This window comes from Ostrinia furnacalis, unplaced genomic scaffold, assembly GCF_004193835.3.
Source record: "Ostrinia furnacalis isolate ACB-3 unplaced genomic scaffold, ASM419383v2 OfSCF7560, whole genome shotgun sequence".
NCBI classification, from domain to species: Eukaryota; Metazoa; Arthropoda; class Insecta; order Lepidoptera; family Crambidae; genus Ostrinia; species Ostrinia furnacalis.
The window spans coordinates 188377-208251 of record NW_021137799.1 but is presented as its reverse complement, the minus strand read 5'-3'; the positions used below and the strand labels follow the sequence as shown (position 1 = coordinate 208251).

Here is a 19875-nt window from a genome sequence, read left to right as displayed (position 1 = left end):
TTTTGCAGTGCATCGATGTAGCTAGTTTTCGAGACTTGTGGAGGCAGAGAACACAGCTCCCCTACACCGTCAACAGTCATCCACCCCCACATATTGGCAGCATTACTCGGTATTGTAACTCCTTCTTCTTCTAAAGTATAATGCTCTAGATGTAGAGATCCATCATTGTTATATTGTACTGTTTTCGCGCTACAGAATACAGTACTGCTCCAATCAAATTCCAGATATTTCTGAGCAAAACTCAGACGAGCAGCCTTTTCGTCGTCATCCAGAATAACTATTTTTGTGTAATGATGAGCAATATGTCCTATATTGTGTAAGTGGGTTCTGGTTTGTATGCTCGCTTTAAAGAGTTCAGCAAATTTCTTGGTGTGAGTGTTGCTAATATCATCTACGCTCTCGGCTTTGCTTTGGGCTTTGCGAGGTCCAGGTCGGCGACCGCTTCTGCTTCGATCTGTCAAGTTATCTTCTCCCCGGCTTATCCAAAAACGAACCGTTGGTCTCTGTAAGAAACAAAAGAAGAATTGTAGCGTAAATCTTAAACTATCACAATTTAGGCACGGTAATACTATCTATACAGTATTCCAACTCGGCCATATTTTTTAAATAATTATCAACAGTCGCGTGGTACGTCACAGTATGACAACATGCGATAGGGCTGCCCACCTACAGTACCCAGTTTAATTACATCTGCCCACTTAGAATTTCTATCTAGTTTTGTGATTGTATTTTTTTATTTAGTTAGACAAACAAAATACTTTGTGAATGGAATAGGTTAAAATGTGTGTTGTTTTGTGATTAGTAGATTTAATTTATTTAAAACTACTTAAATAATTTTGAAACTTTAATAATCATAATGATCTGTTACGTTAATTTCGGGCGAGCGAAGTCGTGGGCAAAAGCTGGTTTAAAACAATATAATTTTCATTTCAAATCAAACTGACTGAAAATGACAATTTGACTAGTTTTTGACCAATTTGACCGTAAATGACAGTCAGTCAAATTCAATCAGTTTTGTCATTTTTAACACTTGGCCACCGACGTCCATTCGGCACATTCGCGACACCCCCGACTTTTGCATACCGAGCGCATACTGAGATTTGAATTTCGAAAGAAAGCTCTTGTTTCGTCTGTTTATATGAAGTTACAATACTGTATGATATTATTACCGTAATTTAGGTGTGTATTTACGAAAGTATACACACTTACCGAAATATTGAGGTTTCTGGCAATTTGACGAATATTGTATCCTTTTTTCTTTTGCGCAATTATTTGAGCCCGTTCTTCGACGGACAAATTACGAGGCATTACAGTGTGTATCAATATTTTGCGTCTGCTTTTCTATAAAACAGAAACGCACGTGTTAGATATTAAGTTGTGAATTTAAGTGGTTAGTAAAAATTCTTATGTAAAATAAAAAAAATCTGTTTTCCCAAGCTACAAAGCAAATTAAAAAGATATAAATTCATAAATAGTTAGCTTAGTACACAATAATAAGCTAAAGAACAATTTCAGAAAATATTTTGTTTAGGCACGAGCAAACAAACTTTTTTTCCATAACATCCAAGCTAATTCTAAAACAAATTGTGAAATAAAGAAAGCATTTACCCCAAAAGAAGAATTATTTTGTTTTTTGAATCATGAAAAAGTTAACAACACGTGATATGACTGCCAAAATGCGACTGCGGCAGAAAATCGGCGATCAGAATCGCCCGTTTTCCCGACTCTTATATTGCGAGAAAAGAAAGGGTTGATATTGCCATTCTTTTCACGCCTAGCAAAATATTCCTACCTGTCTGATTGAACCCTTCATTGCATGAACCCTAAAGCACTTCAAATAGGGGCCAAAACTATTGCAACCAAATATTACTGAGTTGGTTTCTAAAGGAATGATAAATCACTTTTATAGTATTTATTTCTAATTTCTTACATTTATATGTGCTTTTACTTATTTTAATACCATTTTTGTTTCATCAGAATCATTAATTAAATATTTTTTTCATGATTCTATAATGGTTTATAGCGGCTTAGAATCCATGTTTTCCATGAGCTATGCGATACATAAAAACCATTACTTGTACAAATTAATACTAATATTAGGCTTAATTGATTTGTTCTTGTCATTCATCTCAGTTGATCGAGTAACAAAAAATAGATACAGGGTATTACCCACAGTAGAGCATCGCAATCAAGCGCCTTAACAACATCGTCTTCATGGAAAACTTTTCATAAACGGGCTGCGAATGCTCCCATGCTTTTTATTGTGCGTACATACAAATAGATAAGTCTATTACAAATAAAATACAAACTAGAGCCGAAGTCGCACGTTCACAAGCTCCTCCTCATTATTCTGTTTTTATTTGAAAGGGCGTGGGAACCAACATGTGACTATACATGCATTCTTTGAAGAGAGAAAATACTGCACCATTACATAATAATACGATGAGACCTACTAAACTTTCTACAAAGTTATGGCAATTCTATTATTAGATCCAGATTTATAGTTAGACGGGAACGTTTCTCTAACACTGGAGCTGTTAAGTAAAAATGTGCGCCGTCGCCATACACGAGGGGCCACTAAACAAACGTCAAAACAGTCGAGAAACTCTCAAGAGGGGACATGCGCAATGGACATCCGATCAATGCACCCCGGGAGTGCGCGCGCCACCCCCGCCGGCCTCGACGTCTACTACGCAGTTGGCCGCGAAAAAAACACAAGAAAAACCTCGCTCGCTCATCGTGTCGCCCTTGAATGGCAAAAAATCTATCAATTGCAATCTCCTATAGTTAAATTAGCGCATCAGGCGACTTGCGCTGAATCGCCTCGTTGAGAGCACCCACGCGCTCGCTCGGAGCAGTCTCGCAGTCAGCTCGCTATCGCGTGACTCACCGGATTATCCAGGAGATTGCGATCGTTAAATTCGCTACGATAGTGTTTGAGAGAAGTGTCCGTGTGGTGTGTGACCGGTAGTGGACGTTCGGATGCCGGAGCCCCGGCCGCGCGAGGCTGAGGAGCGGGCCGCGGCGCCCGAGGAGTGAGAGCCCTCGGCCACTCGCAGGCATGGATGACTGCACGAACGACTTCTATGACGACGACACTGAAGCTCAGTGCGAAATGGTAAGCCTCAACCTTGACTCCTCATTATCACAATTGAACGCTCTATCATTAATTGTTGCTATTGTCGCTTGACCTCAGCTGCATTCGAAACCTAAAGGTTTTGTTATGTAACCTTAAATATTTCGCGCGTAAGGTTGCACAAAATGGACGGTCTGCAGTGATATTCGCGAGCGCGATTCAATAAATTGCCATTGGTAGCTGTACAGTGGCGTGCATTGAATTGGCGCTTCGTGTCTGCGTTATCCTATCGCTGCTTAATTTTGCCTACCACTATTGTAACGGATTATGTTTCAATTGTGAGGTTTGTGGTGAGATATTTTTTCAAATAACTGATTATGTTTTTATTCGTGATAAACGACATCTGTAATAGCATTGCGATTACTGTTCGTTGCTTTCTGATCATGCCTTTAAGCACACACCTACTGGGTACTATTTATAACTACTCGTACATTATACCATTATAGTCGAACCGCCCACATAATTTAACCTTTGTTTAGGTTTGACATTAAGCTTGGCCTTGTAAATAAATATTTGTTGCGTGCTATACCGAATCAAAGTAAAATAATATGAAAACAGAAAGTTACGCGATTGTGACCAAATTACTTTACATAATATTAGGTAGGTATATTACTGGGCTTAAGTACCTATCGTATTTTTCACCTTACAACTCTACAAGAATGTCTCAGAGGAGATTTCAACCGACGACGAAACATGAATCTTTACGAAGTTAGTGCACCGAGGCTATAAGCGTTCGAAGAAATGGCTTCAACAAAATGGTTTGCTATAAAGTTGAGTGAAACCGATAGCTCTGAGAGTCTACGGCAAATAGCTTAAGTATTGAGAACCGTAAGAGCTCCTTGAAAAGCAAATAATGGGATTTACAGTTTCTTGTATCTAATTACCTAATGGTGATAGGACTTGCAGTTTCTCGAAAACTTTTTGACGTAGATCTTATTGATTTGGAGTTTAATATCAGTAAGGAACGACTAAACAATACCTACTACATAGTTCTAATGACATTGAATTTTGATTAAAACATATTAAAAGGTCTCCAGAATCTACCAAAAGTATTTCTGCATTGTATTGACTTTACAATCTTTTCCGAGGTTCTTCTGGTTAACGTTTAATAATTTAAGTTCAACAAAAAGATAAAGAATAGCTGGAACATCGAAACAATGCGGATGATTTCAAACAATAAGAAACAAAGAGAAATAAATTCAAACAAGGTCTAACATGTAATAAAAGGCTTGCCTTTTCCAGAAGATGCAATTTACCGACCACCAATTTAATTATTTGAAAAACATTAATTAACTAATTGCGCGATGCAGCGTTGAATTGTACATTTCTATACAAATTGATACTACGATATAGGTAGTCAGTATCTGTTTGTCTAGCTACCATCTGGTAGCTATGATATACATTTATGTAGAGCTACGGCGTAGCATATGCATCGTGTGATCTCACTACATAAGGTACTTGATACAAATAAGGCCTACCTAACTTTAAATGCTTATATTTCAATAAATATTAACGCCAATCAACAAAAACAAGGTTAATTAACTTCTTCCATCCTTTAATTTTAGCAATATTACAAAAAATAACACAATTTTTAACTAAATCTATTCAAAATAAGCAAATTACGAAACCACTGATTTTGGCTTTAATAAATCACCTACACGGAATAAGGCCTATATGATTCAAATGCCTCTAGACCTTAAAATTGAGGTTGTACTAAACAAAATGCGGTCTTATAACATTAAACACGTCGATTTGTTTGCGTTATCAAAAATTTACATACGAAGTAAACAAAAATATACTGTATATCTCTCGATAAACTTAAATTCCACTTATTAAGAATTATACATAAATTATAGATAATATTTAATATTCATAGTAACAAAGTAATGATTCCTTACATATATTATTTAAAAAAATATCAAAAACAAACAATTTTATTTTTTTGTATAGGGCTTATTAAAACACCGTGTTCGAATAAGGCCTACACATAAAACCTTTCAAATAAATCAGTTTAGGAACATCATTTTAGTCTTGAATTTTTGTAAACAAAATGAGATCTCAATTTTTGTTAGAACCAGGGCATAAAAAGGCTTCTGAATCATCTTTACGAACTCCTACACAATATTTGTGATACCACCTAAAGCAGTTCTTTATGGTCACATATCTGCTACTTTGTCTTCGAGACAGGCATGATAATACCAGCTTTTATTCTTCTTTCCTTTAGAATTATACATACGGCTTTTTTTTCTTATTTTTTATTGGTTTTGTATTTTTTTTTCTTTTTTTGATAGATTTTTGACACTGTTTTCTTTTTATTTTCTGTGCTGTTAGTAACATTCTTATTAAATAAACATTTTGTTACTCTTTGACTCATTTAGTTTTATGAATTTGTCCGTAATCAGGTGTTAACATAAGTATCTAATATGGCCTACCATGCTGAAATAAGGCCTAGGCCTTATTAGATATCTCGCTCTTGTTGTCTTCAAAAACTTACAAATAATGCATCTATAGCCAGTAGTACAAATTAAGGTAATTATTAGCTAGTAAGAAATATTTAGAAACGATTACTAAGAAAAGATTAATCTAAAACAGCGTCATTTTACCGAAAATTTAAGATGAAATCGCTGGATTTTTATAAGGGAGCACGAAATCACCCATCACCTTAGAAGAACGCGTGCCAATTGGTGCTGGGATCATGGATCGGGATGCTCTTGCACTCTATAGGGTTATAGGGCATATGAGTACGTGTCCTTGAAGTATTTTCCCGGTTGGATTTATTTATCTGTGTTTTCTGATGTATAGGCCTTATTAGAACGTAGGCCTTATTTGTATCAAGTACCTTATTATGTGCGATCGACGTAAACTTGGCATACTTACAGTCGTATATGGGAAAGCACGAAATTTTTACTGTTTTCTATAAAAATGCAACCTTCCTCGACCTACAACTTAACCTCCAAATGATGTCACATGCAAGTAGGCTGAATTTATGCAGCAACAATGTTTTCTTTTTGAATTGTGTACTTATGTACGGGCGATACGACTTTCATCGCAACTAACTGTATTTTATATCATAAATTATTAACTTAGCCTCAGGACAAAGTACTTACTTAGGTACCTATCATTTTGTAGTTGCAGTAAAACTAGATTCAATTTCAAGATCACTTCGCTAAGTCTTTTTTGTCTACCTATTATAATTAATTACTTAGCTACGGGATGCGCTCAGGTAATTGAAACTGGTAACTTGAAATCGAAATTGATTGCAAATTGTGTAAGGAAATTTTAATTTTATTTATCTTCTATACTTATAATAAATCTGTAGAGAGGTCAATTCTGTACATGAAATATATTTTCAAAATAACTATCAGGGTGTGATTAGTGATCGATACTGATGCCAAAAATGCAATCAGTAAAATTTTTGTCTGTCTGTCTGTCTGTCTGTCTGTCTGTCTGTCTGTCTGTCTGTCTGTATGTTCCTTATAGAAACAAAAACTACTCGACGGATTTTAACGAAACTTGGTACAATTATTCTTCATACTCCTGGGCAGGTTATAGGATACTTAGGAATTCCCACAGGAACAGGAATTACCGGGAAAATCCTTTTGTATGAAAAATCTAAACCGCTTAAGTTAGACGCTTGAAATTTGGCATGCAGGTCCCTTAGTAAACTTAAAGCTTAGTTACAACCGCGTAAGATAGATGAAGGGGGTAAAACGGGATCCACGCGTACGAAGTCGCGAGCGGCCGCTAGTCCAGAATAAAGTTCAAAAGTACCAACAAATATTATGTCACAGAATCGTAGCATTACATAAATAAATAACAGTTTTGATACGATCTCGCGTCTGCCGATAAATCTGTCGTGTAAAGGTCAAGTGAAAGCCCGAAGCGCAAGGTGTAAGGTTCGGATCCCGCTGCACCCACGTCGGCCATTGTGGTACGAGTAGTAGAACAATGGGTCTTTAGAGCATTTTGTTAACTCTCAGGGTTGTACTATTGTCCTGAGGCCGACAGTTAAAGAGTTAATTGGTGACCAATCATTAAACCTTTGATCTCACATTGCTTTTTAATTGGGAAATCGTAGTCGTAATAGTTTAGGGTCGACGTAATTTAATGTGTTAAAAGCCAAAGGTCAGTTCAGCTAATCATTTGTTTTTGAATAGATAATTAAAACTGTCTGGCTGGATATTAATCACAATTTGAATATAAAGGGGCAATTAAAAACGCATGTAGCTGTTTCCTAATGCTCGTAATTAGAACTTACTGAAGTTTCAAGGATCTTGAACAGACTGAGTCATAACTTAGAACTGCTTAAGTTTTCTATATCGATTAAGTATTTATTGTATGTATTTACAAAAACAAAAGTATTTAAGTATGTCTATATCCAGTCTAGTCTAGTACCCATTGCTGATACAAGCTTATAGCTTAGTTTGGGACTAGAGGCGCAGTGTAAGATGTCCAAGGAATTATTATTTACTTATATTTATAACTTTTAATCGGAAAGTACTCAAAATAACCATCATTAAATATTATGTACCCCATAATGTAATAAACTTTCAAATGTCGTGGGGTGTCACGCTATACAAGATTGATTTCTCCCTACTTTAACGATAAAGTTGGCTTCAATATAATTAAGGTGTTCTTAATAACAAAGTAAGTGATGCACGATTAGTCATAGTTAATTTAATGTGTTGTTCAGCCATGTATCGTTATATTAAGTAGTCTGTATATTGATTAACTTTAGTCTTTGGGTATGTTACCTTTTTTGTCGGGGAAAAATGCATGAAATTGCACCCATTAACTACAGGGTAAATTATGTAGGGCTTACCAGGTCAGAAGGACAAGGAAAACCCACCCCATTCCCCAGTGGGAAAGAATGAGATTCTGGACAAGCCTTCACTATTACCACAATCCAGTCTTTGGGTGCCTGTGTTAAGGGTCAGTGATTCAATTTAAAACGAAATAGTACACAATATCAAACAGAGCCTCTTGTAAGGCAAAAGTAAAAGTTTAGCCAATAGAGCCACCTGCAAAAGACTTTCAAACAATAGGTTTTTTTTTATTTGGACAGTGTTTAGTCTATATTTGGTAATGGAATCCCCGTGTAGAGCCGGTGTCGATTGTAATGAGAAAAAGAAATGGTCTGCGCAAGAGCATTGCACTTTGAAAACGCAAATGGAAATCACTGGAAATCAATACTATTAAAATTTAGTTGTATGTTTAATTTTACAATAAAGTTCTTTCACAGGTTCAAAAAAATAGAAATAAGTACAAATTATAGAGCCGGTATTGATAAGTCTTAACTTATTAACGGCGATTTGTGGTGCTGTAATGTATTTCATTACTGCTATTACAAATTACCATACGATGTAGTAAAAATTAAATACAGGATGTAGCTTGGAAAATGACTTATAATAGCTTGAAATTATCAGAAGCTGTGAAAAGTTTACCGCCTTCCCCTTTTACCTATTCAAAGCAAATTTTCTCACCTCGTTGTCTAAAATTTCGTCCAGACACTTTTTTCTTTTCTTTTTAATTTAAAGTAATAAATTAATTCAAATTTTAAACCACAACACTAACCGCATTTACTTGTATTCTGGAATATTTATATCTTTAAAAAGGTGTTACACGAGTTTTGTATTCGCGATAATCGCTTCACTCTCATTAAGGAAATTACTAAACCAGAATAGGAGAACTAGTTGCCCTCCCGTGAGTGCACGTCGAACGAAATTACCACAGTTTAACATGTAAAAACATGTAACCAAACTATTGATTGTATCTCCGAACTGGCAACCTGCTCAACAGGCAGGCGTGCTGGATCGATACTTCGGTAATTGGCTACGATAATCATCGAGCTGACTCCACATTGCACGCCAATGCAGTTTATGATGACATTGGATTTTAGTGCCTATTCGTCGTTGACGTGAAATAACTTCTCTATTATCAAGGACCTGGAACTGTTATCTCATTATGAACGTGAATCACGGGCTTTTTCTGCAACATTTGCATAATTTGTGAAGTAGGTATATCTTTCTGACACATAACGGAAGGCAGGTAGAATTCTTTGGGAAACTACCAAAAAATGTAAGAACAGCTATCAATTTGAATTTTACAGCAGTCTAATAGAACTAGATTTTAGAACATGTCAAGTCATAAAATTTGTAACGGGCCCGTTGGAGCGGTGATGCCACCACGCTGCGAAGTAAATCGAATCGCTAATCCCGCGCGATAGCCCGCCGGCGTACGCGCAGGCTGCGAACGCGATGTTTTGCTGACACCTACAGCTACGATTTGACGTGCATATCCTATGTTACATTGTACTTATTTTTGATACTACATTATAGTAAGTTACGAGTATACTCGTATATACTGTTTTTTACTGTACATGTGGTGTACGCCTAAAACTGACAATTTACAAGAAATACCTAAAAAAGTTGCAACTAGGAAGTAGTTTCTTCAAGGAAACCTTAACTAGGTACGTGAAATAGTACATAGTAGGGATATTATAAAATATCTAGTTAAAAACCTAATACTTACCTAACATTTAATGTAAGTTGCAAACCAGAGTTTCCCAATGTTTTATCCTTAAGACTATTTTCAAGTCAAGTAGATTGTTTATCAAGTAAAAACATGCAAAATAGATTAACGAGTATAGAAATTTTCAGAACTCTACATATTTTATTTTACACAATTTCCAAATTGTGTAACTTAGGTTCCATATTAAAAAGAAGCCTAACCACATTTGGCGATAGAAATCGTTTTGGTGATAACTCAGACGCTACCAATGTAAATGTCGACCCTAGTCAGAGTTCAAGTTAGGATCCTATGTTCCTTATAATATAAGGTGACTTTTGAACTCTTTGAGCATGAATTTAAGCGCTCACTTAGGACGTGATTTCTTCTGAGCGTAATTTCTAAGAGGTAACCTTATTAGTTAAATAAAGCATGGTTATTAATATTTACCTTACCTACTTGACTGATGGGATTTAGAGAAATAGAGATACATTTATGACTTATTCTAATATAATATGCTTAAGATTAACTATGTGCCTTGAGGCACAAAAATACATTATTTTCCTTTTAAAGAGCTTATGTATGCGTACATTTTCCTGTTTTAAAACGTAGAGCATTAGAGCTTATCAATTCTGTTCACATCTATCTCAGGTTTAATCCAACTTGGGGAGCTGAAGCAATTATGAATAATATGAAATCTATTTTATTAAACTGAATTTTACTTTCAAAAACTAACTTAAAATCAGTGTAATACAAATTGATGTCAACATCTTGTGCTCTACATTCTGATTAACGCCCGTATTCATAAACGATCTTGCATAAGTAAAGCAGAAAATCGAACGCACAGCGTTGAATAAAGCTCTGTGTTTGTTTTCTGTGTCACCCTGTGCGTCCAAGCGTACTGTGAGACCTCATAGTAATGTTTGTAAATAAGGGCGTAATAGTCTTAACTATAAATAGATTAATCTTCCCAAGACCTGGACCTCTTATGGTTCACATACAGTTTTAATATGGCAAGTGTATATTTACAGCTAAGAATGAAGACTTACCGTTACGAAGGGTCGGCGTGCGATGTGGACCATCGGTTCCCAACAGGTGCCCTTTGGGGACATGGGAAAATGTTAATTGGAATACCCATGGCATTACCTAGCCTGGATTGCGGTTAAAGTGGAGTATAAATCCTATAAGGTAGTTCTACATAGTAGCAGTTTTAATTCGTGTCGTAAACTTTGAGGCTAAAGCTTAAAAATAAGCTTTTAGAGCTTTTCAGGAAATATAGTAAGATTAGCTGCAATTCGTTTTTGGTGTATTTGATATTTTGATCGTTTACTATTACTTAACTGAAACTTGGGTTTTGGACTTTTGGACTTAGTTAACATTAAATTTCAACAAGCGCTCCGATTGAAATATACGAGTATATTTTATTTTACGTGATCGTCTCTGCCTTAAAACGCTGTCAGTCATATTTTACGGTATCTTCGTAAGACTAAAGGCAAATAATCCGTAATTTGTCTCGCCGACGATTACGAAAATTATTGGTTGCTCGAAAGGTTGAGAATCGTTTTCGTAGGGCATTTTAGTGTAAGTACCGGCTTGAATAACCAGTGATGAGTATGCATTTATTGTGCAATCTTGGCCGCTTGTTGCCTAACGGTCGGGAAAACATGTGCATTGTCAACAACAGTCGATACAGACAGATTGGTGTCGACTTTGTTACCGATGAGTCCGCTATTGTGAACGCATCATTAAGGTCATTCTTGACTTGCAAGATGCTGGAAATTGTTCCTAGTTTTAGTTTAGCTGTTCAGATCACTCACTTTGACTGTCGTATTGCTTATACGCAATAGTTTTAATCTCATCAAGTCTTTTAGACTTTAGATAACTAAATTATGTTTAATGACTTTGTTTTGGATGTTCTAGAAGGCAGGATTTTATTGTCTTATACCACCCTTAGTTCAGGAACTCTTAATTTTCTGGATCAATTTATGTATTTTATCTTACACTAGCTGACCCGGCGAACTTTGTTCCGCCTTAATGGCAATAAATAAGCAGACTTTTTTTTTATTTCGAACGGGATAAAAAGTATCCTATGTCCTTCTCCTGGCTCTAAACTACCTCCCTGACAATTTTCAGCTAAATAGGTTCAGCCGTTCTTGAGTTATAAGTGGAGTAACTAACACGACTTTCTTTTATATATATAGATAAGACATTATTTGGACAAAATGGATCAATTTGGCTGAGTCACTTTAAAAACAGCACTTGGAAAGTGTCCAACTCCAAAGCCATCTAGGTGTGCCAGCAGTATTGATTCGATTTAGGTATTTCATTTATTTCATTGAACTGAAGTCGTTTCCATTTTCTGGATTTCTATCAACCGACGTTATCATACAGCAGTTTACATTAGTTACTGGCCTCTTGCAATTACTTGACTTAATTAATCTTACAGCTTATCTTAATTTTTGCAATTCCTAGATTTCAAAGCTCATTAACATGTCTTTTTGCAATTTAAAGTATATTTGCAAAGTTATAAACCTGGAAGAGGTTTATGCAAACCACATAAGTGGAAGAGTTCACGTGTGCTCAATAACAACTTCCGACACGAGCTACTTTAGCAAACTAGTTAGAGTTGAGCTAAACCTGGCATCATTAACTGAAACGCTCATCGGGGAGCCTGTCTAAGGACGTACAGTCAACTGCAAGTCAAACTATACAACTTTAATGTGCAGTGCATATGTGTTTAATACAGCACAAAAATAGCACCTTATCCCTTAAGCTTGCGACCCATGACAGTCCATGCGACCTGTAATTGGCCTATGATCGCGCCGGTGATGGCGATCTGCACGCGTTGGTGTGGTTGAAGCATTACTGAAACTGTCAATTTGCCAGACTTTTCAGTAAAAGGTTGTCCGACGATTTAAAATCAACCCTAGGTTACTATTGATCTGCAACACTATTTTCTTGAATCCACTTTTATCTATTTCCCTATCGTTTAAAACAACGAAAATGATTTGAATCATTTGTATTGCCTTTCTCGTACTCATCTAAAAAAACTTGGGAAAAATAAAACAGTTAAGTAGCGATGGGTGCTCCTGCATGAAGAATGAACCTGTGATCATCGACTTGCTGTGTGGATGTGCTCTTAATATTTAATATTATAAACGCTCTAGCTTTCAGCGGTACTGATTTATTGCATCACTTTGTAAAACAATCCTCATGTTTTTATTAGTACCTACTACCAGTTTACTTAGTACTTGAGTAACAATTAAGTATCCGTGAATTGGTTGTGTTAATAATGGCGCCGCTGACTGCAACCACAACAGTATTCGTGTACCTACAAACTTAGATAAAAACAATCAAGGTTAGAAATAGTAATTATTATAGGAATGCTGTGGAAGTAATAACGAAGATTGACATCCCCTCCCATAAACATATTCCGAGGCCGTTTCTTGTAACCAGCTTTTTACTCTCGTATCAAATCTGCATAGGATCATTACGGCGACAATTTCCATAATATTATGCATTCTACATTTTATGGAATAGCTAATGTAGTTGCCTCTCACACGTTTGAATAATATTTTAATATAAGTGGCAATGGCCGGGTTTTTTGTAATTTATAATCCATATTTAATAGCAATTAAGTTGAAACAAAAAATTACACACGTTTCTTATAATCAATCAAGAAAGCGAGGTTCTCACAGTATTTGCGGCTCACAAACTCATTACATCTTGATGTAGGTTGTAGATATTACTACAAGGTACATAAGAATAATGGCGCTCGTAGTTATTATAGTAATAAGATGGTTAACACCTTTGAGCACACACGCGACCGCAAGCCTGAGATGTTGAGCTTCCGACTTGGTATCCATTAAGTAAGTACAAGATTAAACTAGATAATTCGTTATAATAATGGTGTCTCTACATCGGCTTTGTTGTGCCGCGTCGTTTAGATCAGCTAATCATTAGTAGTTCCATAACCAGCCACTAGAGAATAATGAGTAAATCTATATACTTATAATAAATCTGTAGAGAGGTCAATTCTGTACATGAAATATATTTTCAAAATAACTATCAGGGGGTGATTAGTGATCGATACTGATGCCAAAAATGCAATCAGTAAAATTTTTGTCTGTCTGTCTGTCTGTCTGTCTGTCTGTCTGTCTGTCTGTCTGTATGTTCCTTATAGAAACAAAAACTACTTGACGGATTTTAACGAAACTTGGTACAATTATTCTTCATACTCCTGGGCAGGTTATAGGATACTTAGGAATTCCCACGGGAACGGGCATTAGCGGGAAAATCCTTTTGTATGAAAAATCTAAACAATTACCGGGAAAATCCTTTTGTATGAAAAATCTAAACCGCTTAAGTTAGACGCTTGAAATTTGGCATGCAGGTCCCTTAGTAAACTTAAAGCTTAGTTACAACAGGATATTGCGAAATTCCAACGGGAACGGGAGTTAGCGGGAAAAAACATTTGTATGAAAAAATCTAAACCGCGTAAGATAGATGAAGGGGGCAAAACGGGATCCACGCGTACGAAGTCGCGGGCGGCCGCTAGTCAAAAATAAAAGCTCAACTACGAGTTGTATACGAGTACTAGCTTTACGCCCGCGGCTTCGCCCGCGTGGAAAATTTTTTGTCACAGAAAAACTTCATCTCGCGCGTCCCTGATTCAAAAACCGGGATAAAAACTATCCTATGTCCTTTCCCGGGACTCAAACTATCTCTTTTCCAAAAAATCATCAAAATCGGTTCAGTGGTTAAGGCGTGAAAGAAAGACAGACAGACAGACAGAGTTACTTTCGCCTTTATAATATTAGTATAGAAGTATAGATATTAGATATAGATTTTATAATCATAATAAAATGAACCATAATGAACCAGCACAAAGCTATATAATTTAGATGATTTATGCTTTTAATAGTAGGTACGGACGTTTTGAAAATATATGGACTTAACTATTGTACTTGATTTATATTTAAACGGATACTGAAAGTGGCATCTTACATAATTTCAATTTATTCTCATATCAATATCGTCTCTGCCTTATAGCTTTCTGCCTCAATTGCCTATTTGATATCAGCTCAATGCCTTTTATGCGACTCTAACATATCGACTCTACATTTTACATGACGTTTTGACTTACGACCACATAGATCAATGAACCAAAGCCCGCATGACTTTTATAGTTTACATTAAGTATGGTTGCTTGCCTAGTTAACCACACTATACTATCATGGCAGAATACTTTACTGTTATGGTAAAGTCTTTGTAACATCTCTCCTCTATAATGGTTTATGTATGACATTCGTGAGCAAGTCGACCTACAACAAAATTGCCTCATTCGATTTTTAATTTTATATTAAAAACGTTAAGTTTAACGTTGTTGTTCAGTAGTAGGTTGACATGCTGCGATTGAACTGTGTTGTACTTGATCCAGTTCAACATAAACTGTTTTTCTTGACCCTTTAAGAAATATTTGACTCTTACATTTTTACTGCTACCGTACTTACTTATTATTATTCTGTGCAACTACGATAATTGTTATGGTCAAAAAGTAATATTTATCGAAGTTAATGTAATAATTATCTTTCGTAATTTTCATACCAACCAAGTAACCAGCAAGTATCATTCTAATTGCCGGTTAAGCTTGAAATGGGTATTTGCCTTATAATTTTCTGTTCATTGCGTAAATACATTTCATTACGTTATTTTCTTATTTACTGTAAAACATTTTACATCTTGTTATTAAAACAACAAGCTAAATAAAACATTACACAACCTAGACTTGTTGCTTAAACGTAGACGGTTTTTCATTACATTATTGAACATACATGTTCAGTTTGAACAAAAAGAAAGGCACTTGACAGGTCATATATAACCTAATATAGGAAGAAACTTTCTCTGCTCTCCTTGATCGTGTGTCGTGATCTTATTTCACCGTGAAAGGGCTGACAAATTGAAATATCACAGTTTCAAGCGCTCCGCAAATCGAATTTTGTTGGCGCGGGAAAAAGCCATTGTAACTTGATACACAATAGGCCCAATCTATCCGTTGCGATTGAACGTGCATACTTTTACTTGACTATTTGTGAGCCGCCATTGTTGGGAGGCGCGTGATGTGACGGCGTTCTTTAGACGATCACAAATCTTTTTTTCTGCTATCAAAAAGAGTGATCATTACTTATTTTGAAGCCTAAGAAATGGTAATATTTCAGTATACTTCATCATAGCTTTAGACAGTAGGTTTACAGGAAAGGAAGCACCTTTGAGATTTGACTATTAGATATTCCTAAATACAGAGGATATCCAGAAAAATCCTTCAAAAAAAGGTCTTCGTAGTATTAATAATTAGAATCACAAAATGAGTGGTGAACACAGAAGCTTTCAAAGAACTAAAAGCCCTAAACATTTATTAAAACAAAATGTCGTTTACCTTGTACCTGTATTAAACCAATTACCTTCCACTCAGGATATACCAAAGCTTTTAGCTACCAATATAAAGACAATTTAGTTTACGATACCAACCGTTGTCACGAAGTTCCTGTATGGGGACGTGTGGCTAATGCCATTATACGAACGATTTCCTGCGGGCGAGCCCTGGATTATTCCCTCTAAATCGACCAATCCGATTATGGTTGTCTATGGTATTTGATGTCACTTGTCTATAGGAATCGTTTAAGGAACAGCTACTTAAGGCTATTGACACTTGGCCTTAGTTGATAGAAATAGTTTAACGAATTATTAGAATAATGGTTAAAAAAATATAGCTAAAATAAATAATAAATACTTAAAAAAAACGATGTTGGTGTATTGCATTATAGTTTACTTAAAATAAAATCACTTGTAATCTGAGAGAATGGGAAATAGGTTGACGGCCGTTGCTGCGGTTAGCAGGTTCGAATTCCACTGGGGACAAACGCATGATGAGTGCGATTGCTTGAATCTGGAGTCATGGACTTAATATTTGTACTATAGTTATATTTATAATACTATTGCAAAGCTAGAGAGCCTCAGTAAAAATGTAGAGTCGACAGCATACCAGTACCTCTAGTACGAAAAACTTTCGAGTTCGTTTCGTTTGCGTATTCAAAGTGTCATCGAAAAATTTTTGTATGAAAAATTAAACAGCGCCCCCTATATTATAGCCGCCCTAGGGGCGTAGTACAGGTGTCGATTCTACATTATTTGGGACTGGGGATTTAGAGTTAAGTAGTCATATCAAAGAGATTTCTTTCATGACGTCATCAAAAGTCACTCGCTGTGAAATAGGAAACAGATTGTGTTCAAGTTGTTAGTAATAATAGGTAATCGGATTCACATGTAATGATGCAACTCGAACAAATTTCTTCACACCAAACACTTGTTCAAACATTCTCCACCCTTAAAAGGATATTTTACTACGTAGAATTTAAAGTCCATTTCACGTTGCAGTTTTAGATGTAACCCATCATAACATACACCAATGTGGGATACGGAGATAGTCATTAACATTGAATCGTCGTAATACAGCAGTGTTATAAATAATTCATGAGAAGCAGTAAAAGCAAAGCACAGGCGTACCAACTTTTGATTTCAAGTTTCGGCAACTGGCAACTAACTGGTTAAGTTTGTGTAACTTCTATTAGTAGGTAGGTAATACTGGTGAATGTAAACTGTCTTTAATTTATTGATGTACAACCAACCAGACAATAATGAATAAGCAGGAAATCACTATTCAGAACAAAAGATAATCGGCACAGTAGTTTCGGATTCTGTTTGGAAGCAGGTGTGTCTGTCTGTTCAGTCTATTAAATTAGGTACAAACAAACAATGAAATCGTTTCTCTTTATAATATTAGTGTAGATGTATGTGATCTTTTATGAACTATTTTAAGCGGCGTCGCAAATTGGTACGGTTTAGTTTTTCTTCATTACATTAAAAGTTGCAACTCTACGTACCTATTTGTTGATGCAGCCCAGTTACTACGGAAAGCTCGTGAATATTTTAGTTGCTACAGCTAAGTTGCTACGTGCGCTTACAACCTCAAATCACATAGGTTTATGCGGGCATTTCTTTACGAAACACAAGGTACTTGAATATTCCATGAATAGCAATCGTGTATTCTACATACTGAATGCGTGATGATGCTGTAGTTTCGCTTATTTCAATTAAATTAGCTCGTTTCTCAAGTCACGTTTGTTTGAAAGCATTTAGATAAGTTCTTTCGACATCTTTAGGTAAAACAAAGGTCTGTTTTCACATGAGAGCCCTTTTGACCCTTATTGTGTTTTTAATGTTCCGTTATTTATTACTTATTGTTGCCATCTCTGGGATTAATCCACCAAATGTTCACACTTTTGACTCAATTCAATTTAGCGCAGAGCATTAATACTCTATGGCGACAGAACTTTGTGAATCTTATAGCTTTGGACTTGACCTTCGCTAGTTGGGTTTTAGATCCTGGCTACACAGGAGTTGCAACGGTGGGAACGAGTGGTGGGAATAGTCCCATAATAGCAAGTTTACACAAACACCGTAAAGTCGTTTTGTTGGTTTTTCATTGACTCTACATTAGAATCTGTTTAAAAACTTCATATGCTCATGAACTTCATATTCCAGCGGAACTTACGTTGATTCTGTTCAACACAGGAAGACATGTCCAAGGAACTATGTTCTTAAGATACCGTTATATGTAAGCCGTTATTAATATAAAATTACGTAATCTATCATAATCCATTTAATTAATATTCTTGATCAGATTTGTATACTAAAACTTACGTACATCACAGAATAAATAATACTAGTACCCCTACATGTAGGTACATTATTTATTAAATGATAGCATTATACCGATCGAGCGTGCTTACCAGTGTCACCCACCGGAAAATAACAAGAACCGCACATTGATAAATTTCCTAGGAAATTGATAAACTTCCGTAGGATTCTAAACGAGAGATACGAGTATTAACCAATGAGCCATCGTTACAAGAATAACATCTTCACATAATCTATAGTTACTTTTCTCTTTACAAATCTACTCTGAATGAACCTTGTTATGCCTTGAAGGATGGTACGGCGAGGATCTAAATATGTCGCGATGCCGTCATGTCACCTGGGACGAGGCATTGTCTAACGTCCGCTTGCGCCTTATTGGTACCAGTATACTGTTCAAAGATTACGGTAGAGGGGAGCCAAGTTGCTTCTTCCTTTATTATAACTTGCGAAACAGACATTTATTGATTGGTCTCAATTCTCATGGAACAAAATGTTACAAAAAAGCATTACACGTTTGAGTTTCTACTTAATGTTAATGACTTGTTAACTAGTTAGCGATTAAAAATATGATCAGCAGATAATTAAAGTGGAGTGGTTTACAAAAGGGTGGGAATTTTAGTTTTTAGGATGTATATTATAGAGTATAATTAAACTTGGCCTAAAGCTGATCAATTTTTGCCAACATCAATATCGACAGAATTTCCCCTGAAACGTAGGTAGTTTTCGATAGCGCCATTTAAAATACAGTTTAATTCAAAACTGATTCTCAATTGTAAGATAAAGGTTTTTCCTTTATTAGAACCGTGCATTAATTGTTGTCTTTTTGCAGGGTCACTCTGAATCGAAAGGAGCCAAGAAGAGGGACAAAAGCGCGAGTGGGAACGGGAACGGCAAGCCCAGCCGTGGGGTGGCCACATCGTTCGGGTTCCGAAGACGGCCGGCCAGCACTTCTCGGGCTGACGACAACGCCCGAAGGAAGCAGAAACAGCAGGACAAAAATGGGAATGGAGGTAAGATACATGGTGCTTCCACTATACTCGTCTTATAGGTCGAAGTCGAACCTTAATTTCGAACTCCTCCTATGTTCTTCTGATTAATTTCGTTGCGGGTCCAATGACAGTTTAACTTTCCCCCGGGACAAACTTGACCTTCATTGGTTGGGTTTTTGTGGCGGTCAAGCTGTAGATCCTGGTTACACAGGAGTTGCAGTGGTGGGAACGAGAGGTGGGAATAGTTCCGTTCCACTATACTCGTATGTATCCTACTTAATATTATAAATGCGAAAGTTTGGATGTCTGGATGTTTGTTACTCTTTCAAAAACGGCTAAACGGATTTTGATGAAACTTTACAGTATTATTGTTTATAGCTCAGAATAACATAGGTACATATAGACGATCTGTGACAAACTTTTCACGCGGGTGAAACCGCGGGCAAATGTATGTATAAATAACCCACTGCTAGACATCCCCCAAGA

General features: G+C 36.2%; 1 protein-coding gene across 11 annotated transcripts in view; it reads left to right on the top strand.

The window, feature by feature from the left end:
• Positions 1–19875, top strand: part of LOC114365189 (uncharacterized) — a 92634-nt gene that overhangs the window by 22946 nt on the left and 49813 nt on the right. For 10 of the 11 annotated variants that reach the window (XM_028321694.1, XM_028321693.1, XM_028321695.1 and 7 more), the window contains one exon: positions 19230–19410. In XM_028321694.1, the coding sequence (XP_028177495.1) occupies positions 19230–19410 (181 nt within the window). Of the gene's footprint in view, positions 1–2866; positions 3119–19229; positions 19411–19875 lie in introns of those variants that run through there. The other variant, XM_028321701.1, reaches the window with a different exon arrangement.